At 43.5% G+C, this 25,973-nt stretch overlaps 1 protein-coding gene across 3 annotated transcripts in view; it reads left to right on the forward strand.

Moving 5' to 3' along the window:
- sesn1 (sestrin 1) overlaps positions 1–25,682 on the forward strand; it is a 74,567-nt gene extending 48,885 nt beyond the window's left edge. For 2 of the 3 annotated variants that reach the window (XM_046298734.1, XM_046298735.1), the window contains 8 exons: positions 19,711–19,776; positions 19,950–20,150; positions 20,319–20,501; positions 20,870–21,106; positions 21,287–21,547; positions 21,742–21,932; positions 22,112–22,256; positions 22,413–25,682. In XM_046298734.1, coding sequence (XP_046154690.1) covers positions 19,711–19,776; positions 19,950–20,150; positions 20,319–20,501; positions 20,870–21,106; positions 21,287–21,547; positions 21,742–21,932; positions 22,112–22,256; positions 22,413–22,499 — 1,371 coding nt within the window. In that variant the 3' untranslated portion in view covers positions 22,500–25,682. Of the gene's footprint in view, positions 1–18,438; positions 18,699–19,710; positions 19,777–19,949; positions 20,151–20,318; positions 20,502–20,869; positions 21,107–21,286; positions 21,548–21,741; positions 21,933–22,111; positions 22,257–22,412 lie in introns of those variants that run through there. The other variant, XM_046298736.1, reaches the window with a different exon arrangement.
- Positions 25,683–25,973: the final 291 nt, after the last annotated feature.

Below are 25,973 nucleotides of genomic sequence, written 5' to 3' on the forward strand. Positions count from 1 at the left end.
GCATTAGAACCACACAACAGGGATTTGTAGATCAGAGATTGTCTGTTGTAGATGTTTCTGCTATCCGTTTTAGACATGTCTATGGTAAATCAAAGTAAACCCAATGGGGTAAAGTTGCACCATTGTACTGCAGTGCAAGACTGGTGTCTGAGTCTCCCTTCCCATCCTCTCCTCTCTCCCTACTGTGCTACAGTTGCTCCATTGTACTACAGTGCATGATAGTCTCTCCCCTCCCCCGGACTAGCTGGTGTGGTGTTAGTGGAAGGGAAGATGACCATCTGCTGCCCCAGTTTCCCAGTGACTGGACAACCGCCTTACAGCCTTCCCTTATGGCACCGTTCCACTTGCCATTGTCTGCCTGTCTGCGCGTGTGCGTGAGAGAGAAACTGAGTGTGTTTTGTGTCTTTTCACACTGTCTACCTGGAGGAGGTCCTTGGCTAGCTTGTGTTAGTGTTTCCTGTGGGACTCCCATAAAGAACCCACCCATGAACAGTGCTGCTGTCTTCACACTGAGCCAGGGGGCCTGTAGACCTGGCCTTCAGGAAAGGTAAACAAAGGGTCTCTGCTTTTTTTACTTAGTTTTAATGCAGTTTTAATGCAGTAAATGAACACGATTCTCCAAGGCCCAGCGCCATCCAGGTTAGGGGAGGGTTTAGCAGGGGACTTTCCTTGGCTCTTCGTGCGCTAGCGACTCCTTGTGGTGGGGTCGGGCACCTGCAAGCTGACGAGGCTGTCAGTTGAACGGTGTTTCCTCCTACACATTGATACGGCTGACAGCCAGGTTAAGCGAGCAGTGTGTTAAGAAGCAGCACAGCTTCGCGGGTCATGTTTCGGGAGGACGCACGTCTCAACCTTCGCTTCTCCCGAGCCTGTTGGGAAGTTGCAGCGATGAGACAAGGTCGTAACTACCAATTGGGAAGGAAATTGGGTAAAATTACGAGAATCATAAGAGAATACGATTCTACACCGTGGTCACCAACCTTTTCTGAGTCGAGATCACTTTCTCAAAATACAAGCTGAGATCTACCGCTCTGACTTTTTTCCAAAAGTAACTTAAGGCGATGCAACATGAACTCATTTTAAAAACAGTTCTGTAGTAATAAGGTTTGTGCTATAGGCCTAATACATTATCACTGGCTATGCTTGAATTGCCCTGCTAATATTGTTCTTCTCAGACCATTTTGAAATTACCAGTAATCACACTGGTAATAGATAATTTAATAATAATAATATAATATATGCCATTTAGCAGACGCTTTTATCCAAAGCGACTTAGTCATGTGTGCATACATTCTACGTATGGGTGGTCCCGGGAATCGAACCCACTACCCTGGCGTTACAAGTGCCATGCTCTACCAACTGAGCTACAGAAGGACCACAGCTACAGAAGGACCACCCATTTATTGTATTACCTGTAAGGCACTGCTGAGCTTAATGATGATCATCTTTTTGTTTTTACTGGACTGATGGTCTGCATTTGAAGGTCAGTCTGACGGGGGGGGCAGCGGTGAGGCTGCTTCTCACCTGACTCACTTCCCTCCACTGAGTGGGGGCAGCAGTCTAAGGCACTGCATCGCAGTGCTTGAGGTGTCACTACAGACCCGGGTTCGATCCCAGACAGTGTCACAACCTGCCATCACCAGGAGTCCCATAGGCTGGTGCACAATTGGCCCAGCGTAGTCCGAGTTAGGGGAGGGTTTGGCCAGGGGGCTTTACTTGCTTCATCATGCTCTAGCAACTCCTTGTGGCGGAACAGGCGCCTGCAGGCTGACCTCAGTCATCAGTTAAATGGTGTTTACTCCGACACATTGGTGCGGCTGGCTTCTGGGTGAAGAAGCACGGTTTGGTGGGTCATGTTTCACATTACTCGACCTTCGCCTCTCCCAAGTCCTTTGGCGAGTTGCAGTGATGAGACTATCTTAATTGCTTCACAGGGGGTAAAAAAATAGACACACCGCTAATAATAACGGAAGTTTATCACACTTCACTATACTCATTCATTACAGCTGCAGTGCCGGTTGTACTCATTCATTACAGCTGCAGTGCCGGTTGTACTCATTCATTACAGCTGCAGTGCCGGTTGTAGTCATTCCTTACAGCTGCAGTGCCGGTTGTACTCATTCCTTACAGCTGCAGTGCCGGTTGTACTCATTCATTACAGCTGCAGTGCCGGTTGTACTCATTCCTTACAGCTGCAGTGCCGGTTGTACTCATTCCTTACAGCTGCAGTGCCGGTTGTACTCATTCCTTACAGCTGCAGTGCCGGTTGTACTCATTCCTTACAGCTGCAGTGCCGGTTGTACTCATTCCTTACAGCTGCAGTGCCGGTAGTACTCAATTCATTACAGCTGCAGTGCCGGTTGTACTCGTTTATTACAGCTGCAGTGCCGGTTGTACTCATTCCTTACAGCTGCAGTGCCGGTAGTACTCAATTCATTACAGCTGCAGTGCCGGTTGTACTCGTTTATTACAGCTGCAGTGCTGGTTGTAGCGTGAGTGGAAGTAGGGAGAACTCACATTTTACGGCTTATAAAAAAGTGTTTAACAAAGTGTTGAATAACAATTTAAACGTGAATTTACTTATAAAAACAGCAGCTGTATTCATTGAGTGTCTCTAGTCATGTTTTGAAATCTCACAGTATCAACTTTGCTGTGCGTTCAAGGCTTCTTTTTACAGTCTATGGCTCGAGGAAACTGTGCAGACGCGGTGATCTGAGCTATCTGATTGGCCAGCGGTAGGCCTATAAGGGCACTTGATTTGCTGTCAGAGCCTGCCTGGTAGGCGGAGACACATAAAATGGTTAAAAATGGGAGCACTTTGCCCTCCTGGTGATAGGGCTACTGAATCAAGGGCACCTACTGCCAACAGCATGAAACAAATTAAATACAAATTGGAGCACAAGGCTTTATCATTGTTTTGTTTTTTACATAAATGTTTGATGATCGACTAGGAATGCCTTCGAGATCAGCTGGTGACCACTGCTCTACACATACATGGACACACACACACACCAATGATAACATGGATCATTGGATTTTCAAATCAACCGTCTGCGCTCAGTGTTCAGAGGCAGTAGCTATCTGCTGACACGTTTCAGTGGTCAATGTTAAAGTCTAGTCAGATGGGCCCACCAAACATTCTCAGGGTTATAAATACTGGCAGGCACATACATGCATGCATACATACTGAGGGCTGTAGACATTTGGTGCCATATGTGCCTCTACAAGAGATGGACAGACACCTCAGTAGGTGAATACAGACAGATCATGCCCCTGTAGCTGATCCAGACTTAGCTGGGCTGGTGAAGAATAGAGAATATTCTCCGCTAGCCCACATAGTTCTATTCAAGTCCAATGTCTACATAAAGACAGACAGCAATAGGGCTTACAGTATGTTGTTGGCAACAACAATAAAATGCCTATGTTAGAAACTACAATAAAATATATCTACGGTATGTGATGATGAGAGACATGCAAGGGGTTGTATAAAACACACCCAAATACAAATAGATCTCACACAGCAACCCCCAGGTGTTCTGTTAACACATCTCTGCCCAGCCGCTGTCTCACATTTGTTTTTCTTGGTTACCAGTTCCCCCCCCCCCCTCTATTCCGTTCTGTAACTTGTTATTGAGATAGTGATGTTGCACCCCCCCAAAATGGGCTTTATTGGCTTGGGAAACATATGTTTACATTGCCAAAGCAAGTGAAATATAATTTTTTTAAGTGAGGTAAACAATCAGAAATGAACAGTTAAACTCTCAACAGTTTCAAAAGAATAGAGACATTTCTAAATAAATAGACAGATAAATATAGGTTGTATTTACAATGGTGTTTGTTCTCCACTGGTTTCCCTTTTCTCATGGCAGCAAGACTCACATCTTGCTGCTGTGATGGCACACTGATATTTCACCCAATAGATATGGGAGTTTATCAAAATTTGATGCGTTTTCAAATTCTTTGTTGGTCTGTGTAATCTGAGGGAAATATGTGTCTCTAATAATATGGTCATACATTTGGCAGGAGGTTAGGATGTGCAGCTCAGTTTCCACCTCCATTTTGTGGGCGGTGGGCTCATAGAGCCGGGTCTGCCTAAATTTCTCGCTTTCTCTCTCTCTGTCGGTGAGAAGGTGAATGCGTGGCTGGTTTGAGATACAGGGCTCAGTTTCTCATTATGTTGACAACCGCCTTGTCCGTCTGATTGCTCTCCTGTTAGTGATGAAACCTCTGACAACCTTCTGTTAGCTCTTTGTCTTGGCACTGGAGAGGGGTGATCTGAGGGTATTGGATTTCATATATGAACTTTGTAACTTTAAGCAGTTTCCCCAATATGCATTTAGCAGCATCGCACCGCCGCTGCCCCAAAAAAGATTTTTGGGATCTGAAAACATTTACAGTGGAAACTTAAACCACATATAAAGTATGTAGAACAGATCATGAATCTCTATACATTTTTAAATCACTGAGGTCATGTGCATTTGCCTGTATATGATATATGCGGGCTCATAATTTTAGTTGCCAAGTGCAATTGAATCCTAATCTTCAGTCAAGGACAGGTTATGGGGCGGAAGGTAGCCTAGTGGTTAGAGCGTTGGGTCAGTAACCGAAAGGTTGCTGGATCGAATCCCCGAGCTAATCCCCAAAATGCTCCTGAACAAGGCATTTGCCCACTGTTCCCCGGTAGGCCGTCATTGTAAATAAGAATTTGTTCTTTACTGACTTGCCTAGTTAAATAAAGGTTTTAAAGTTGTTGTTTTTTAATGTAAGATGGGAGCCTCAGACTGCATGCATGACTGACAACTGGTGAAAGATCGTTCCATTGTTCTGAGGTTGTATTGAATGACAGCATGGCAAATAGTTTGTACTTCTGCTGGGCCATCTGTGATTGTGAGTGTGTGTCTTCTCTTTTATTACCTGTGGCTTATCTTTCAGCCTGTCACGTGACTTCATGGCATGATCATTTTATTAGTGGTTTCTCCTTTCAGTACCGCAACATAATAACATGCTGGGGACAGAGAGAGGGGGTGAAAAGAGGATGTTGTGGAGGAGGGATAATGGAGTCTGGGAGATTTAGGGAGTGGGAGAGATGGGAAGAAGAGGTGAGGGGGAGGACAGGATGATTGTGATTTGTCGGGGAGGGATTGGGGAAGGCTGAAACCTGAGAGGGAAATCTGTTTGAGCCTTCAATCAGTAACTCTGACTGGAGTTTCTCCTCAAATAGGCTGCCTATTCACTGAAGAGATCTTAGTCCTTGCTGAGAATTTGTGTGTGCATGTAAATGTGTCTTTTCTATGTTACAAGTTTGTGCTTCTCCAGGTGTGTGGGTGCACAGTAATTGATTTTCAAATTGGAAGTGGCTAGTTATTGATTCTCTGGGACAATGATGTCACTCCAGACTGATGATACAGTGTTTGCTTACCCGTGAGGTTCTCTCTCCCATTTCTCACTCTCACTGTGTTGGAAAAACCCTTCTCCGCCTTCTCTCTCTCTCCATCCTTGTTATGGTCATGGAGGTAAGTCCCGTGAGCCGTATGGAAGATTTTCTTCTCTCCTGGTTGTATGGTCCTGTTGTTGATTAACCACAGGGCAAACATCTCAACCACAGCCCACGCCATCAGAGGACTGATGACTGCTCAACCGACCACACACACACACCACAGAGTGAGGGAGACGTTTCACCAGCCAGTCCCTTATTCTCTAAATCTCCTGTCCTGAGAGTCCAGGTATTACAGTAGTTTTTGTTAGACATGGGAGACTGTCATCCATGAGACAACATGTCAGTTGCACTAAACCTTACATGGTCAACATGTTTGTCTGAAGAAATCAGTTTTTCCAAACTTTGTCAGACTTCAGATTTACCATAAATGTACCTTGAATTCCCTTTTGGACTAGCATTTCTGTCTAGCGTGTATGTAAGCCTAACCTTGTCCATTCTGTGCTTTTTTTGTGTGTGTTCTTGGCAAACGTATGTTCAGGTTAAGCAGTAGGGCTGGTAATTGCCAGGGACCGTACAATATTATCCTGATACTAGAGGTCGACCGATTATGATTTTTCAACGCCGATACCTATTATTGGAGGACCAAAAAAAGCTGATACCGATTAATCTGTCTATTTAATGAATAATAAAATGTATTTGTAATAATGACAATTACAACAATACTGAATTAACACTTATTTTAACTTAATATAATACATCAATAAAATCAATTTAGCCTCAAGTAGATAATGAAACATGTTCAATTTGGTTTAAATAATGCAAAAACAAAGTGTTGGAGAAGAACGTAAAAGTGCAATATGTGCTATGTAAGAAAGCTAACGTTTCAGTTCCTTGCTCAGAACATGAGAACATATGAAAGCTGGTGGTTCCTTTTAAGATGAGTCTTCAATATTCCCAGGTAAGAAGTTATAGTTATTATAGGACTATTTTGCTCTATACCATTTGTATTTCATTAACCTTTGACTATTGGATGTTCTTATAGGCACTTTAGTATTGCCAGTGTAACAGTATAGCTTCCGTCCCTCTCCTCGATCCTCCCTGGGCTCGAACCAGCAACACAACGACAACAGCCACCACATCGAAGCAGCGTTACCCATGCAGAGCAAGGGAAACAACCACCCCAAGGCTCAGAGCGAGTGAAGTTTGAAACGCTATTAGCGCACGCTAACTAGCCAGCCATTTCACTCCGGTCACACCAGCCTCATCTCGGGAGTTGATAAGTTTGAAGTCATAAACAGCGCAATGCTTGACGCACAACGAAGAGCTGCTGGCAAAATGCCCGAAAGTGCTGTTTGAATGAATGTTTACGTGCCTGCTTCTGCCTACCACCGCTCAGTCAGATACTTAGATACTTGTGTGCTTGTATGCTCAGTCAGATTATATGCAACACAGGACACGCTAGATAATATCTAGTAATATCATCAACCATGTGTAGTTAACTAGTGATTATGATTGATTGTTTTTTAAGATCAGTTTAATGCTAGCTAGTAACTTACCTTGGCTTATTGCATTCGTGTAACAGGCAGTCTCCTTGTGGAGTGCAACGAGAGCGAGGCAGGTCGTTATTGTGTTGGACTAGTTAACTGTAAGGTTGCAAAATTGGATCCCCCGAGCTGACAAGGTGAAAATCTGTTTTTCTGCCCTTGAACGAGGCAGTTAACCTACCGTCATTGAAAATAAGAATGTGTTCTTAACTGACTTGCCTAGTTAAATAAAGGTGTAAAAAAATATATAAATGTATATATTATTTTTTATCGGCAAATCGACGCCCAAAAATACAGATTTCCGATTGTTATGAAAACTTGTAATCGGCCCTAATTAATCGGCCATTCCGATTAATAGGTAGACCTCTAACCGATACTTAAGTGCCGATATGATATGCGATTCTCACAATTAAATATGTATTGTGATTCGATGTTCCAAACATATTGCTCACCATATATCTGCTGCAGAGGGATAAGAGAGAGCATGAGAACTCATTTTTGTCATTCATGGAAATAAAAGTGCTGTAAAATGAATTGACTTGATATTTAAAAAGATTGAACAAGCTAAGAAGGAAAAATACTGGAGTTTTGGTGCAGATGCAGCCAACTAGTGCAACAAATAATATTGCGATATTGTCAAAATGATTTGGTATATTGTCAAAAATAATATCCCAATATGTAATTATTGATTTCCCCTGAACGCTATTGAACATGCATTGTCATGTAATGGGAAGTAAATGCATGGCAGACTGACTGTCATTCCGACATTACTCAATCTAATATTTATATATTTCTTAACTTTTAGATGTGTATTGTTGTGAACTGTTTGATACTACTGCACTGTTGGAGCTAGGAACTCAAGCATTTTGCTACACTCGCAATAACATTGCTAAATATGTGTATGTGACCAATAACGTTTGATTTGAGATGGTGTCCATGCACTGTTTGTGTTTTTGGTACTTATTCCCCTAGAAAAAGTGAGTCAGAACATTCAGTGTATGCTCGTTATACTGTAAATACCAATGTTGAGTAATCTCTACCACTATAGAACATTTAAAGAAGAAATCGAGGGAGAGGAAGCTAGTCACAGTGAGAGATGGCGACCCTAAAGAAGGGAAGGAGGGAAAGATGAGGAGAGACCAGAAGACCTGAGAGGGGAAAATGGATGGATGCAGGGCCTCAACTGTTACAGCCACTACATTCTCCTCCCTCCATATTTGAAAGAGAGAGATGTTCTGCTCGACCAAATAGGCATTTCAGAAACAATCAAATATTAACAGGTCCGTTCTGGCTGTGGTGTGCCGTTCTAACAGGGCTCTGCCAGTGGTTTGTTCAGCCGGCCGGTGCCGGAGCTCATCGTCTAGTTATGAGGTAACGGGACCTGGGGGAAAAGGTAGCGCCACAGCGATTAGGCAATATCACATCCTCTCTGCTTCATATTGAAGCTGGATACTCATAACACACAGGAAACAAAATGGCAAAAAATACCACTGCCGGGCAGGAGGGAGAGCAAGAGGAAAAGACAAGTACCCAGTGGGAAAGTTTGGTTAAAATCTCTCACCTACGGGGTAGAGAAATAAATATAGATACAGTGGGGCAAAAAAGTATTTAGTCAGACACCAATTGTGCAAGTTCTCCCACTTAAAAAGATGAGGCATGTAATTTTCATCATAGGTGTACACTTCAACTATGACAGACAAAATTAGGGGGGGAAAAATCCAGAAAATCACATTGTAGGATTTTTTATGAATTTATTTGCAAATTATGGTGGAGAATAAGTATTTGGTCACCTACAAACAAGCAAGATTTCTGGCTCTCACAGACCTGTAGCTTCTTCAAGAGGCTCCTCTGTCCTCCACTCGTTACCTGTATTAATGGCACCTGTTTGAACTTATCAGTATAAAAGACACCTGTCCACAACCTCAAACAGTCACACTCCAAACTCCACTATGGCCAAGAACAAAGAGCTGTCAAAGGACACCAGGAACAAAATTGTAGACCTGCAACAGGCTGGGAAGACTGAATCTGCAATAGGTAAGCAGCTTGGTTTGAAGAAATCAACTGTGGGAGCAGTTATTAGGAAATGGAAGACATACAAGACCACTGATAATCTCCCTCGATCTGGGACTCCACGCAAGATCTCACCCCGTGGGGTCAAAATGATCACAAGAACGGTGAGCAAAAATCCCAGAACCACACGGGGGGACCTAGTGAATGACCTGCAGAGAGCTGGGACCAAAGTAACAAAGCCTACCATCCGTAACACACTACGCCGCCAGGGACTCAAATCCTGCAGTGCCAGAGGTGTCCCCCTGCTTGATCCAGTACATGTCCAGGCCCGTCTGAAGTTTGCTAGAGAGCATTTGGATGATCCAGAAGATGATTGGGAGAATGTCATATGGTCAGATGAAACCAAAATATAACTTTTTGGTAAAAACTCAATATGTCGTGTTTGGAGGACAAAGAATGCTGAGTTGCATCCAAAGAACACCATACCTACTGTGAAGCATGGGGGTGGAAACATTATGCTTTGGGGCTATTTTTCTGCAAAGGGACCAGGACGACTGATCAGTGTTAAGGAAAAAATGAATGGGGCCATGTATCGTGAGATTTTGAGTGAAAACCTCCTTCCATCAGCAAGGGCATTGAAGATGAAACGTGGCTGGGTCTTTCAGCATGACAATGATCCCAAACACACCGCCCGGGCAACGAAGGAGTGGCTTCGTAAGAAGCATTTCAAGGTCCTGGAGTGGCCTAGCCAGTCTCCAGATCTCAACGCCATAGAAAATCTTTGGAGGGAGTTGAAGTCTGTGTTGCCCAGCAACAGCCCCAAAACATCACTGCTCTAGAGGAGATCTGCATGGGCCAAAATACCAGCAACAGTGTGTGAAAACCATGTGAAGATGTTTGACCTCTGTCATTGCCAACAAAGGATATATAACAAAGTATTGAGAAACTTTTGTTATTGACCAAATACTTATTTTCCACCATAATTTGCAAATAAATTCATGAAAAATCCTTCAATGTGATTTTCTGGATTTTTTTTCCTCATCTTGTCTGTCATAGTTGAAGTGTACCTATGATGAAAATTACAGGCCTCATCTTTTTAAGTGGGAGAACTTGCACATGTAACGGCGTTCTTCGTTTGTTGAGAGTCTGACTGAAATGCAGCGTGGTGGTTACTCATGTCTTTAATGAAAGAATAGCGATACATGAAATTAACTGAATGAATACAAAACAACAAACTGAATGTGAAAAACCTAATTACAGCCTATCTGGTGAAATACACAGAGACCGGAACAATCACCCACGAAATACAAAGTGAAACCCAGGCTACCTAAATACGGTTCCCAATCAGAGACAACGAGAATCACCTGACTGATTGAGAACCGCCTCAGGCAGCCAAGCCTATACAACACCCCTACTCCGCCGCAATCCCAATAACTACAAAACCCCAATATGAAATACAACAAAATAAACTCATGTCACACCCTGGCCTGACCAAATAATAAACGAAAACACAAAATACTAAGACCAAGGCGTGACAGCACAATTGGTGGCTGACTAAATACTTTTTTTGCCCCACTGTATATATTACACACACAGTTATTGAGAGGGAGAATGCACTTGTCATATCTCGGATGTTTGCCATTATGTCTGTGACGTATTACATCGGACTGTCTGTCCGCTGCCCGGTATGTCAGTCATTCATAATAGGTGGACAGGATCACATCCCTCTCATATCTGCACTCTTTCACACTTCCATAATGTGCTATAGTAAGACCTGTCCAACCTTGAAGTTAACCCCCCCCCCATGCCTGCTCTTCTCTCAGTCCCGCTCTTTCATACAAAGAGTTAATTTACACTTTCATTGTTTTTCTTTCCTTTAACCGTATGAGCAATCAGATGAGACTGATAACGCCCTATGTAGCATAGCGGCTGGCAGAGCAGAGAGGTTCATAGAGTTTTATATAAGTTATGAGGTGTTGTTCCCTATGATTTAGTGACACTACTCACATTAGTGTTGGAACATTGGCCAATGGTGAGCGTTTTTTTTTTTTAACTGTTGTGTGGCGTTGTTGTTTGTGGAGATGGAGAGTTAAAGGAGTGCATCATTGTCCTTCAGGTGAGGGGTTGGATCTGTTGTGAATGCTTATTAAGGGTTATTATAATCTGATCAGGGATGTGTTGGTCAGATTCCCGGATGTGAGCTGAGTCTGGTTCTCACAAACCAAAAACCACAGCTGGTACTGACTGCCATGAGACCCACAGTTCACCACTGGATAGTTTGGAGCTGCATGTTGCATCTCACTGATCTAAGGTCAGTTTTGTCCCCCCCCCCCCCAATGGTCAAGGTTCTAGTTTTGGGACGGTTAACAGATCCCAGATCTTTGTGTATGCTTCTTTACCATGCACACCCTCTTCCTCTTAAACCTCTCTGGTCCCTAATCTTTACCTTTTAAACTCTTTCCTGCACCCCTCTGCAGCGGAAAAAAATGTGGTATCTTCCACAGTTCCCAGAGGTGAACCCTGTGAGGCACCGAACTCCGGAAGAAGAGATCAGGGAGAGTTCGAGGGGGGTTGGGGTTACTGTATGTTAGCACAAATCATAAAGAGGAGGAAAGTGTTTTGGATGTTTTTTTCTCTCTTGTTTTAGATTCCTCCCTCCTCTCTACCCTCACTGCAATCTATTACATTGTTGTGCTCTTTGCTCCATGGAGTTCCGCTCCACTTCATGGAATCCAGGGAAAGCGGTTTCCTCCTGGTGTGCGTTTGTCCTGGGCCGGGCCCGTTGCTCTCAACCGCGCCTCTCGGCTCAGGAAAGCCGGCATTTGGCGAGGCTGCTGCACTCTGATAGCATGCCAGAATAAACACACATCAGAGAGGGGAGGGGGGAGTAGAGAAAAGGAGAGGGAAATGGAGAGGGGAGGGGGAGTAGAGGGAGGAATTAGAGAGGATTTAAACTCTGGTTTATATAATGTCAGTGGTTCCCAGGTTCTCACCTGTTGCTCTTCGAGTTTGACTTTCTGAAAAATGCATGAATCAATTCTCACCGGTTACTATTGTTGTTAGGCTATATAGAGGACCACTGATCGACAGCCACATACAGGTAACTGCCAAAATAAAAACCGTCATTTAGCAGACGCTCTTATCCAGAGCGACTTACAGGAGCAATTAGGGTTAAGTGCCTTGCTCAAGGGCACATCGACATATTTTTCACCTAGTCTGCTCAGGGGTTTGAACCTGCAACCTTTTGGTTACTTGCCCAACGCATTTAACCACTAGGCTACCTAATGCCCCAGCATAGTGTCTTTTTTTAATCTATCATTTTTTTGTATTTCACCCCCCTTTTTCTCCCCAATTTCGTGATATCCAATTACGATCTTCTCTCATCGCTGCAACTCCCCAACAGGCTCGGGAGAGGTGAAGGTCGAGTCATGCGTCCTCTGAAACATGACCCACCAAACCGCCCACTTAACCCGGAAGCCAACCGCACCAATGTGTTGGAGAAAACACCATTCAACTGACAACCAGTGTCAGCTTGCAGGTGCCCGGCCCACCACAAGGAGTCGCTAGAGAGCAAAGAGCCAAGTAAAGCCGTCCCAGCCAAACTTTCCCTTCACCCGGACGTCGCCGGTCCAATTGTGCACCGCCCTATGGGTCTCCCGGTCACGGCCGGTTGTGACATAGCCTGGGATCAAACCCAGGTATGTAGTGACCCGGATTGGAGCTTGGTTTGGATCAGCCAGGCTCTTAAACAGACCACTGCGCCACTTGGGAGGCCCCCAACACAGTGTCTTAAACCTCTTAGGGATCCCTTACGGCTCGAATCCAGTTACCTGGATCGATTTGACAACATCCGTTAAATTGCAGTGCGAAATTTAAAAATACTACATTTGTAATATTAAACATTCATGAAGATACAAGTGTCTTACATCATTTAAAAGCTTAACTTCTTGTTAATCCAGCCGTTTTGTCAGATTTCAAAAAGGCGTTACGGCGAAAGCATACCATGCAATTATCTGAGGACAGCACCCCACATACAAAAGCAAGAAAAACATTTTCCAACCAAGCAGATGCATCACGAAAGTCAGAAATAGCGATAAAACAAAACGCTTACCTTTGAAGATCTTCATCTTTTTTCAATCCCAAGGTCTGTTACACAATGAATAGTCTTTTATAGTCCTTTATATCCCAAACATTTCTGTTTTATTTGGCACGTTTGATTCAGAAATACACCTGTTCCAACTCACCCAACATGCCTACAAAGGATCTAATAAGTTACCTGTAAACTTGGTCCAAACATTTCAAACAACTTTTCTAATCCAACCTCTGGTACCCTAATATGTAAATAATCAATAAAATTTAAGACGTAATAAACTGTTATCAATACCGGAGGAAAACGAGCAGCGCAGTCTCATTCACGCGCACCAAAACACTGGAGTCCACCTGAGTGACACTTAGAAAGAATATGAATACTTCATTTTTAGAAGGAAAAAAAACATTGAACAATTTCTAAAGACTGTTGACATCTAGTGGAAGTGGAATCTAGTGGAAGTCATAGGAACTGCAATCTGTCCTCTGGGTGTCGCCTGCCAAATCAGTTCTGTTGTACTCAGACATTATTTTAACAGTTTTAGAAACTTTAGTGTTTTTTATCCAATACTACCATGCGTATCCTAGCTTCTGGGCCTGAGTAACAGGCAGTTTACTTGGGCACCTCAGTCATCCAAACTTCTGAATACTGCCCCCTAGCCTTAAGAAGTTTTAATAGGGTGTTGGGCCACCACGTGCCATAACCGCTTCAATGCACCTTGGCAAGTGTCTTTACCTCTATCGGAGGAATGCAACTTCATTCTTCCACAAGAAATTCCATAATTTTGTGTTTTATTGATGGTGGTGTAAAATGCTGTTTCAGGAGCCGCTCCATAATCTTCAGAAAGTGTTCAATTTGGTTGAGATCTGTTGGCTGAAATGGCCATGGCATATGTTTTCATGCTCATTAAACCGTTCAGGGACCACTCTTGCCGTGGGGATGGGGCATTGCCATCCTATAAGGGCATAGCCATGGTAGCCAAAATAATGGCCTGCCCAGCATTTTTATGCATGACCCTAAGCATGATGGGATGTTAATTGCTTAATTAACTCAAGAACCACACCTGTGTGGAAGCACTTGCTTTCAATATACTTTGTATCCCTCATTTACTCATGTGTTTCCATTATTTTGGCAGTTACATGTATAACTCAAGGCTCACCATCTCCAGGTATACAATTATATCTATGCAGCTGTAGAAACAAAGAAAAGCAAGCAATTTAGTTACAATTTTGAACAATGTGACGTGTGACATTGCTTGACATGTGAATGAAGAAAATTCCAACTGTCCTGAACTTCAAAGTGGACATGGATGGGGACGTGAGGGTTAACTGTGCAGTGTTATGCCAAGTCTTAGCCGTTATGTTAACTGCTTAGTGATGGAATGGACTGGGTCGAACCAAGAGCGTTGTTTGAAGAGTGCGAGAGCGACAGAGGGGGGGGTGAAAGAGGGGGGGAAAGGGGAAAATACCTACTTTTCACTCTTTGCAAATGAACAAGAGTCAACTGTAGTGTATTTGTATGTATATTTTGTGTTGATTTATCTCCTGTCCATTAAGTTTAAACAGACGTTACCAACAACTGGAGAACCTCAACTGTAAACGGCATGAAAAGACAGAGAGAAATAAAGTGACATAAGGAATATGCATGCATGCTGCATACAGTACACTGTTGATGTGGGCTGCTCTTGTGAAACTGCTCTGGGTTAAGCTGCGGATCGAGGTCTACCTGTTACTCCCCCCCCACGCACACACCAACACTGACTTGTATACATTCTCGCACTCAAAACAGCTCTTAAAACTCGCTGGGAGATTTAGTTAGCAAAGTGAAAAGTTAGTCAAACTCTCTCTCCCAGCTCTAGCAAAAACTTCTTTTTTTTAAACCAGAGGAACAAGAGGGGGGGAGCGAGAGAAACGATTGGACCCTGTAAATGTTGTTCTGGCCTGTGATTGGGGAAAGCCTGTTGCTAGGCTTATGTCATTGTATGAGAGGGAGTTTTTTTGCTTCCTCTCTGCTAAGCGAAAGGTCAGGTTTGAACTGGTTAGGAGGACTTCTACCACTTGTTGAACTTCCCCAAGGTTTTGTGATTTGGTCTCTCCGCTCTCTTGTATTTTCATGGCATGTTAAAAACACTTTTGGGGCACATAATGTGTACAGCTTTAGTTTTGGCTTCCTTTCTCTTTCTCTTTTAATCCCTTTGACTTGTATTCTCTTTTTATTGGCAAAAGCAGCTAAAAAGTTTGCATTTACAATTGCCATCTTCTAAACTTTTTTCAAACTTTTTTTCTAAATGCCCAAGTGTTTAAATGCTACTCTTTGAATAATTTTTTTTTTACAGGCTCTCTAAAATGAAAAGATAAATAGTTATAGAGTAGGTACAAAATCACACAATATCATGTGTTACATATTTGCATGTATTATACATGTTAATTACTTTTGTCAAAGTTAAGGGAGTGACACTGTAATTCCTCTCTACATTATCTTATGGGGTTGTCCTTTCATGTTAGTTGAATTTCAAGTTGAGAGGGATCAATGTTTTGGAATTCAAACCGGAGCTTGAACTTGTGACTGGTCTGATGTTTGCTGTTTGTTTATTCCGTGCCCATTCTAATCTTAATTACTTTTATCTTGTCCATCAAATGTTATAAAAATCACAAACCAGTTGCATGGATGTGATAGTTAATAGTTTACTAACAGGTCTCTAACTTACTCCTCTCGAACCCCAGCCACCACACCCAAGTATGTCATCTTTCTATGTCTACCATTGTTTGTCTTATCTGTAGCTTAGAATGTATTCCCAGTCAGTTGTAACAATAGGATATTAACTCGTGTGTGTGTGTGTGTGTGTGTGTGTGTGTGTGTGTGTGTGTGTGTGTGTGTGTGTGTGTGTGTGTGTGTGTGTGTGTGTGTGTGTGTGTGTGTGTGTGTGTGTGTGTGTGTGTGTGTGTGTGTGTGTGTGGTTTGATAGAACTGCTATGACATAATGTTAGATGCCACCAGATCTCACAGCAATGAGTTAATGATGTCAAACCCTCTACACCGGTCAGTTAGACTGCTCATTCAGACTCAGTGAAGAGGACCACGTCCAATCCCTCATTCAGACTCAGTGAAGAGGACCACGTCCAATCCCTCTGTCCCTTCTTCTCAGAGGCTCACTATCTGCACTGTGAGAACCAGCTTGAGAAGGATCCCTGCAGGCTCTCTACCAGCCTCCCATGGCAGTCTAACAAATCATCATGATGTTATAGTAACCACCGCCCCCACTACGCCCCTAGCTGGCGTGGGTATAGTAAAGCCCCCGAGTAGGTGGTGGTGTGGCAGGGCTGTGTATGCCCCTGAAAATAGTGTTTGGTCCTGTCCCTTTTCCGGGGGGCTGGGGGCCAGTCGGGGCCCTAGCCTAGGCTAACTCTTTTATGTGAAAAGGGCATGTGGTAAGCTGAACGCTGACCAGGCCTCTTCTGCTCTGCAACTTTGCTGAGCCATGGGGCTCACACACTGTGCTCGCTCTGCTGCTGGGAAACTGTAGAGTGCTGACTCCAGCTCCAGGGCATGTTTACCCCAACCCCCACCCCTCCCTAGGGGTAACAGGAGTGTGGGTTTGGGGGGGGGGGGCATCGTCACACAATGAGTCTGCCAAATGGCGTGCTATGTATCTAGCCAGGCCCATATCAACCAGGCAGCCAGGCTCTTAACCAAAGTGTTAGATTGGAGCTTGGTTCAGATCAGCTTGGTGATAAACAACAATCTGGGCTCCCTCACACCACCACTCCTAATATAACTTGTTTTAGCAGGTTTTTATTTGGTTCTTCCACCTCTGCCTTGAATTTATTATTAGATCATATTAATATGATCAGCCTTCCAGTGGCGTTGTGCTTCTAATGAGGTTGTTGTTAGTATCTCTGCCATGGAACACTTGACCTGGCTAGATGTGCTGCAGTAATAAGCAATTATCACAATTATGCAGCTGCTATTTACCACCACTAATTTATAATAAAATAGTCAGATACTCAGATTTCATGCCACTGCAGTACCTTTTTTGAGTAGTCATATCTAGACCAAAGCTCTTTTTCATGCTACAACCATCTGACAAAACAGCATTATAAAATGACTCATAAATGACTTCAGAGTACAGTACAAAACACTGACACCAGTGACTGGTGACATCATCCGCTCCAGGCGGTGTCTTTACTGACAGGCTCTATGATAGACCCAGAAAGAGAACCGTTTCCTGTCTTTATCGAGACTTCCTGGTAGGTTTGTTTGAGGTGCTATACAGCCCTGTTTGATTTGGTTTAAGGCTGCTTTATCTGAACTAGTAGTCTAAGTGGAAAGCTGGAATTGATTTGCTGTTTGTTGACCTGCACTGTCCAGGTATCTTACTGTGCCATTATAAGATCTGCTGTTTGTTGACCTGTACTGTCCAGGTATCTTACTGTGCCATTATAAGATCTGCTGTTTGTTGACCTGTACTGTCCAGGTATCTTCCTGTGCCATTATAAGATCTGCTGTTTGTTGACCTGTACTGTCCAGGTATCTTACTGTGCCATTATAAGATCTGCTGTTTGTTGACCTGTACTGTCCAGGTATCTTACTGTGCCATTATAAGATCTGCTGTTTGTTGACCTGTACTGTCCAGGTATCTTACTGTGCCATTATAAGATCTGCTGTTTGTTGACCTGTACTGTCCAGGTATCTTACTGTGCCATTATAAGATCTGCTGTTTGTTGACCTGTACTGTCCAGGTATCTTACTGTGCCATTATAAGATCTGCTGTTTGTTGACCTGTACTGTCCAGGTATCTTTCTGTGCCATTATAAGATCTGCTGTTTGTTGACCTGTACTGTCCAGGTATCTTACTGTGCCATTATAAGATCTGCCGCCATATTTACACTTGTGAAGCTCCCCATCCTGTTTATAACACACAGAGTAAAGGACTTGCTGTTCTTTTCTCTGTTGTTTTCAATGTACATGACATAAGATAGCAGGTGCCTGCAAACGTCCATGTAGCACCTGGTCAGCTGTGGGTGGAAGGGGTGAAAAATATATGTAATAAAGCCATAATAAGCAGGCAGTTGGTGGAAGTGACCATTTCACGCCATATTGTGCGTTGCAGAGTAATAGTCAGTCGATATCCATTGCCAATCAATGGCTGCAGCAAGGAACAAAATTAGAGACGATTGATGATGTTTTCGTGGGGGCTCGCTCTGTGCTCAAGTTAAGAAGCTCCCCTCTCTACACATTTCACTCCTCCTCTCTCCGTTCCCTTATATTTCATTGGATGAATGGAGGTTGTTTTCGCCATGGGATTGGCTTTTGCGCACGTCAGTCAACCAGGCTCCGTTTATTTACGGACTGTATCCGCAGAGAGAGAACGGTATTCTGCTGTAGGACAGCACCGGCTGACAACTGAGCACTTTATTAACCAGTCCCTCAAGAAACAAAGCGAGAAAGGAAACAGCCATCGAAGTAGACCTTTTCTATTTGTATACCTGAAAACATAAGATCGCGCCGAGAACACATTATGAAGCACGCAACTGCAGCAACAGAAACCATTGAAAATGATTCATTTACAGTGACAGACGTATTTAAAATATGCACTCGGTGTGAACGGCTAAGCAAACAGGTAAGAATAAAATACAGGGGAAATTATTTTGACAGTGAATGCATGTTTTGGAAAGCCTGTGCTTTCGTTTTGGAATTTAGATTATTTCATTTGTGACAAGACAATTTCATGTCATTTTAGCCACTTGTTTTCTGTGGCTTCGAGCGAAGGAACTGCAGTGCAGTCTTTTCTTTTGTGTCCAACCTTGTTTACGCGTTTGAGGAGTTTGCGCTGCTTTTCAACTCTACTTTCTTTCCAGTTCTTTGTCATCCTACTGCCAACTCTATAGACCGTTCGGTATAAGGTTATACTTTTTTCGGTTGGTGTATTTCAATGCAAGACAGTATTGTCGCTTTCGAGTAATCTTCGGCGGGCAGTTCTAGGTCATTCATTCCGCCAGCTCTGCGCCGCGCAGAGGGACCGAAACGGAGCAGACTGTCAGCCCTAATAGCCTGTAGGACATGTCGCAATCAGCGACTTTTCAAGTTGACAGTTGGCTGTTTTTATGTTGAGTGAGATGTCAATCATATTTTGAATTCGTTTATTTAACTGTTTTAGTATGCGAGCCTTTCTGATCAATAACATTGTGTCTAATATTGTATCGAGGGTATTACTTGTATCAAGGGTGTATCAAACTGCAAATGGTTACATAGCCACTGTAGGCATGATACATTGTATCTATCAAGCCTTCTTTTTGTGTATTTTGGTAGTTTTGTAACATTTATAGAGACGGCTGTTATGGCTTGCTGCAGCTAAATGTTGAACAAAGAGATTTATTTCTGCACAGGCTGCGGTTGCAGTGCGCCAACCCGACTATAGAGCGATCATGTGGGCTAGAGGAGGGGGTGAGAGATACGATAACCCACAGAAGGATGTACAATATTACACGGTCAGGGCTCGCAGCCAAAATTGTACGAAAAATCGCAATTAGAGTTTTCCCCCTGTGCCGTTAGCTTTTGACGCCAATGAGCACTGTTGCATTTGGCTCTTGCATAACTATAATATGTGTTTTCTGTATTATTTTGTCTTGCAGGACTTTGGAGTTCGAATCCCAAGACCCCTGGGAAATGGACCAAGTAGATTTATCCCTGAAAAAGAGGTATGGAGAACAAAACCTTTTTTTACCACGAGTTTTCTTTGGACTTCAAAACATTTTACTTGTTACTTATCTATGCAAATTATCAATAACTTTGACATTTTATTACAGATATTTAGTTAGCATCTTATACCAATAAGTGAATTACATTAAATTCACTGTCTCTATTGCGTCAGATCCTTCAAGTCAGTAAAGTAGACCCCAGGACACAATCGATATTTGAGGACGCATTCGCAGCACTGGGTCGCCTTGACAACATCTCCTTGGTGATGGGCTTCCACCCACAGTACCTGGAGAGCTTTCTGAGGACACAGCACTACCTGCTGCAGATGGACGGGCCCTTATCCCTGCACTACCGCCACTACATAGGCATCATGGTGAGATCCCTAACCCCCTCTCCAACCTCTACACTACCACAGTATAGCTACTACAAGCCCTGTATATCTCTCTACCTACAGAGAGTACGTTTTGAATTCTTGGACACTCGTCTATAGACTGTACATTTTAGAGTTCTTGGGCAGTCTGGTAATTGTTTCCCCTCCCAGGCTGCAGCCAGACACCAGTGCTCCTACCTGGTCAACCTGCACGTCAACGACTTCCTCCAGGTAGGAGGGGACTCCAAGTGGCTGAATGGCCTGGACGGAGCCCCACAGAAGCTGCAGGCCCTCGGGGAGCTCAACAAGATCCTGGCCCACCGGCCCTGGCTCCTCACCAAGGCACACATCGAGGTACGTGGGGGGGGGGGGGCTGGATCTGTGACACAAACCCCCAGGACTGGACAGAGGGACAGGTTAGGGTTATGTAACAGATACCAAAAGAGCTTCTGCTAAATGACTTAAATGTAAATGTAAATGATGGCATGAGGCCTGGCCTGAGTTACACAGCTGCTGACTTTGCAGAGTTAGTTATACCTTTTTGAAAGGGGGATCTGTATAGAAGGAAGAGGGGAAGGGATGGGTAGAGCGAATAAAACAATTGGAAAGCAATGGATGGATAGAATGTGAGACCGGAAAAGAAAAGATTCCACCCAAAGGAAACTACTGATTGACTGACTTATCAGCTCTCTCCCCCACCCACCCCCACCCCCCCCCTCTAGCACCTGCTGAAGGCTGAAGAACACAGCTGGTCCCTGGCTGAGCTGATCCACGCTGTGGTGCTCCTCACACACTACCACTCCCTGGCCTCCTTTACCTTCGGCTGTGGCATCACCCCCGAGATCCACAGTGACGGGGGGCACACCTTCAGACCCCCCTCCCTCAGCCAGTACTGTGTCTGCGACATCGCCAATGGCAATGGGCACGGCCACCTGGAGGAGAGGAGAGGGAATCACCAGGTGAGCGGGCGGAGGAGAGTCAGGACTGTGTGTGGGTGAGCGAGGGAGAGAAGCTGTAAGTTTGTTAGTCACTCGGCTTTGACACCCGTGTGGTTGTGAGCGCAGTGATTCTTGTGGTTGTGGTTGCCCTTTGTATGACCAGTGCCCTGAACCAGAATGTGTGTGTGTTCCTGTGTTTAGGTGTCAGAGGTGTCTGGTGAGGTGGAGGTGCTGATGGAGAGGATGAAGCAGCTGCAGGAGTGTCGTGATGAAGAGGAAGCCAGTCAGGAGGAGATGGCCACACGCTTTGAGAGGGAGAAGACGGAGAGCATGCTGGTGGCCACGGCAGAGGACGAGGAGTGTGTGCCATCCAGAGACGTCTCCAGGCACTTTGAAGACCCCAGCTACGGCTACAAGGACTTCTCCAGGAGAGGAGAACATGTACCCACCTTCAGAGTGCAGGTATATAATAAACGTGTACACACACCCCTTCAGGGAGAGCCAGAAAGAGAGAGAAGGAGAGAGAAAGTGAAGAGTTTTTTTTCCTCAATAACTTGAAGATGATATTTTCAAAATATTACCATGTTGCGCTATCTATCTGATTGATCAGTTGATATCCAGACATTCTGATTAACTCCTTGCTTTCCTCTCTTCAGGACTACAGTTGGGAGGACCACGGCTACTCCCTGGTGAACCGTCTGTACCCTGACGTTGGTCAGCTGCTGGATGAGAAGTTCCAGATGGCCTACAACCTGACCTACAACACCATGGCCATGCACAAAGACGTGGACACCACCATGCTGCGCAGGGCTATCTGGAACTACATCCACTGCATGTTCGGCATCAGGTACGTCACTCACCGGCTCTATACAAACACAAATCTACTCATGTAAATGTATATATTTCATGATGTAATATGCTAGATTCAGTCAAAAGAAGAATGTTATCACGTGTTTAATAGATTGACAAAGTGCAGTAATTTTGTACAGTAATGTAGTTATTAGTAAAGAAATATCTATGTCTCAGGTATGATGACTATGACTACGGGGAGATTAACCAGCTGTTGGACCGCAGCTTTAAGGTCTACATTAAGACCATGGTGTGCAGCCCGGAGAAAACCACCAAACGAATGTACGAGAGCTTCTGGAGACAGTTCCAGCACTCCGAGAAGGTGAGGGGACAACTTTATTTCTTATTCCATGGGGTTCTGTTAGCATTTAACATTTCTATATAGTTTCCTCACCTAGTTGTTGATCTGTGTGACTGGAGTAATGTTGTGGAGCAGTTTTGTAATGCGTTCTACTCTCTTTCTGCCTCGCTCTTCCAGGTCCATGTCAATCTGCTTCTTATGGAAGCGCGCATGCAGGCAGAACTGCTCTACGCTCTGAGAGCGATCACCCGCTACATGACATGAAATGCTTTTGGCGTTTATCATTGTTTTTTGCTGTCATTGTCTTTGCTCTCGTGGGACACTTCAGAAGAAATAAACCAAGGGGGGAAACAGAAAACGAAAAAGATGAAAGGTAACCCTGTCCGTCGTGACGAAGCTCGTCCTCGTGATGTGGAAAGAAAAATGAACAGAACAAATGAAAGAGAACAAAAAAAAGCAAATGAAAGAAGAAGATTAAAAAAAGAACTGCAAAAAGAAAAGTCATCTCAACCTACTTGTGGAAAGATAAGCTGTCCTCTTTACCTGCAGTGCCAAAACTCACCATGAGGGGGCAGCCTGGAGCAGACACTGCTTGGCCAGAGGAGAAGAAACAGATGACACAGGCCACCCTTCCAGTATTCTAATACACCTCAGTGGATGATGTCAATAGAATCTCCATATAGTGTGAAAACCCACAGCAACTCTCCAGAAAGCAAAGCAGTGCATCAGTCTCCACTTGATAATGTAGTCACTGTTTTTTGTTGAATATATTTTGCTTTATTTTTTTTGTATTAAGAGAAGTTGTTATCATGTGATTGTTGTTGCGGTAACTGGAGATGATGGAAGCATTATTTGGCCTGTGTGTTGGTGTGCCTGGTTATGTCATACACCACAGTATAGTGTGTAGAGGTGCGGCCTGATACTGCTGCTCATGTAAGCAAGGGGTCAATATTGACCCCCCCCCATCCTCCCTCCCACCCCTAAGAGCCCTATCCATCATAAACCCACAGCATTACCCCCCCCTCCCCCTCCCCCACCCACCCTCAAACTGTTTGTGTAAGCTAACCCAAGAAGTGTGTGAAAGCGGAGAGGTGTTGGAAAAACTAAAAAATAACACTGTCTGAGCCCTATTTAGTTCAACTGTACGTATGATGAACCCATTCTGTATGAGAGACTGATGTCCGTGACAAATATCATGTGTGGATGTGTGTGTAACTCCATGTGTTTTACAGAAAATATAAATCATGTGTGGATGTGTGTGTAACTCCATGTGTTTTACAGAAAATATAAATCATGTGTGGATGTGTGTGTAACTCCATGTGTTTTACAGAAAATATAAAGGAAAGAAAGTGTGAAATTTCAAGCAACAAAAAACCAGGAAGAAAGCGAGGTAATTTGAAGGGTGAAACTTCTTGCCTCTGCTGTAGCTCTTTCCGTGTGGTGACTGTTACATTGTTTTGTTTCTGGTAAAAAGCTTTGTCCTGCAAGAAAAAGAACATGAAAGCTAAAACAAAGTGGTCTTCCAGGGGATTGGCTTCCGGTTGTCATAACAATGACCTCACCTGTCTTTCTTCCGCTCACCCTCGACCTTTGACCCTGGCCTGGGCATCCTAACACTTTCAAAGCTTTGGGTATTGTGAATTGTACCAGTAAATAAATACCTCTTCTGTTTTTCTTTTCGATCACATTAAGAAGTGCTCTTTGGCGAGCAGAATGACTCTTATCATTCTGGGTCGCTTGGCTTTCATTCGTAGGGAGCCCAGTTGGTCCTCATTGGACCGATGTGGTCGATACGGTCCGACTGCAGTCGGTCATAGATGTGCTTGTTCCCTCTGTGGGAGCCTAACCAGTGCAACACAGTTTTTTAAAATGAGGGGTCGACTCTCCACCCTTTTATTTTTGTTGACTAAAAACAGTAAAGTACTGCATTCTACTGAGGGTGGATTGATACAGTTGAATGATTGTTTCACGTTAAGAGGAGGAAGATGAGGATGATTATGGAATGGTACATTATTTGGGGGTGGTCGTGAGAGGAAGTGTAGAGGTTTTATCAAACCTCTGACTAATGTCAGATACTGAAACTTTTTATATAAAAAAATGGAATGTTATTGAATCATTGTATTTTTTTGTTTTCTCCATAGAACTGTTGTTGCTGCATCAACATAATCATAACATTACATATAAATAATCTATACATTGAATCAATCTATACATTGAATCATTCATGAAACAAGCCCACCAAGTTGTAGTCACAGCACACATGCATGTATTATCTCCAACCTTAACAATAAACATCTGATCTCCATCAATGACATTTTACAATATGTCATCAGTAATGATGTAGGAAACATTTGGCTATTACAGATGCATTTTACAATATGTCATCAGTAATGATGTAGGAAACATATTGCTTTTACAGATGCATTTTACAATATGTCATCAGTAATGATGTAGGAAACATTTGGCTTTTACAGATGCATTTTGCACAGTTAATGCAATTGAGTCCCACACACCAATAAATGTTTCGTACAACCGCATGTGTTGAGTGTGGACCCACTGGTTTAATGTCTAGTTTTGGTTGACTTGTCGACTAACATGAAAAGTCACCATCTCATTGGATTTAGGTTAAAAGTTAGGTGCAGAAATACTAAATGATCTTGGTTTTTTTGCTTTTTTCCACTTCCATTCAACGTCAACCCATTTCCTTTTTTGTTGTTGAAATCATGTCAAAATGTTGATTCAACTTGTTTTTGTCCAGTGGGGAGTCAGTCCTCCCATTTTATACTACACTGAACTCTGTGGTTCAATGTTTGTGTTGAGTCCAAGGTTGAATGTTACTCCCACACCTGTTGTGCTAGAACACTTGGACCTGTCTAATGTGCAGTGAGATGAGGGAAAATTCCTTCCAGGATCACCTTTGACCTCTATTCTGCTCACCTTCCTGTCCTGTTCCGTTCTCTCTGCGGAAACTACCTGGCATCCTTGTGGGTGACTGGCTGTAGACTGAATTCTCTGGATGTTCAGGGACTTTTCTATTAAGGGCAAACAGAGTGACTTGGTCCATATCTCTACTGATACTGAACTGCCTCATTTCCCTACGACAATCTGAACAGGATGAGACTATTATAAACAATAGATGCACTTAATACCTCCACAATTACCCAACTAACTAACTTTATCATCCCAGACGGACAGGTGTGTATCATGTAGAGAACCATGTGTCATTAACTATGGCTGATGAAATGCTATTGGGTTGTGGTCACTAAGGTGTTATTATTGCAGGATAGGTTTACTTTATTTTGACAGAAGTGCTGTTTTTGTACTTATTTGATGTAATGATAATGATGTGATTTAAAAAGCGCTGTTCTTTACTAACTTTGCAGCAGTACTGCCTGGCCTGTTTCATATCTAACAATAAAGGCTTTGAGAAGGAGAACGTTTACCACACTTTGTTTTGTTGTGGTTTATTACTTACAGCAGTTCAGATTAACAATGTTGTAACTTTTTATCACCACAGAAGCAATTTACAATTATTGCGATGTAAGAGTAGCTTATGATAATAATTCATTACCAGTTACATTATGGTCCAACAAAAACAGTTTGTCATACAGGTCAGAGGCTCAAAATATGTCATAGCTAGGGCCAAGAGGGTTTCCTGACTTGGAAAACACTCAACCCAAGTAACAGCCTATAACTAAGTCCCAGAGTTGTCCCTGGTCAGGACCTTACTAATGGAAT

The sequence above is a fragment of the Oncorhynchus gorbuscha genome, linkage group LG14 (genome assembly GCF_021184085.1).
Source record: "Oncorhynchus gorbuscha isolate QuinsamMale2020 ecotype Even-year linkage group LG14, OgorEven_v1.0, whole genome shotgun sequence".
Classification (NCBI taxonomy): Eukaryota; Metazoa; Chordata; class Actinopteri; order Salmoniformes; family Salmonidae; genus Oncorhynchus; species Oncorhynchus gorbuscha.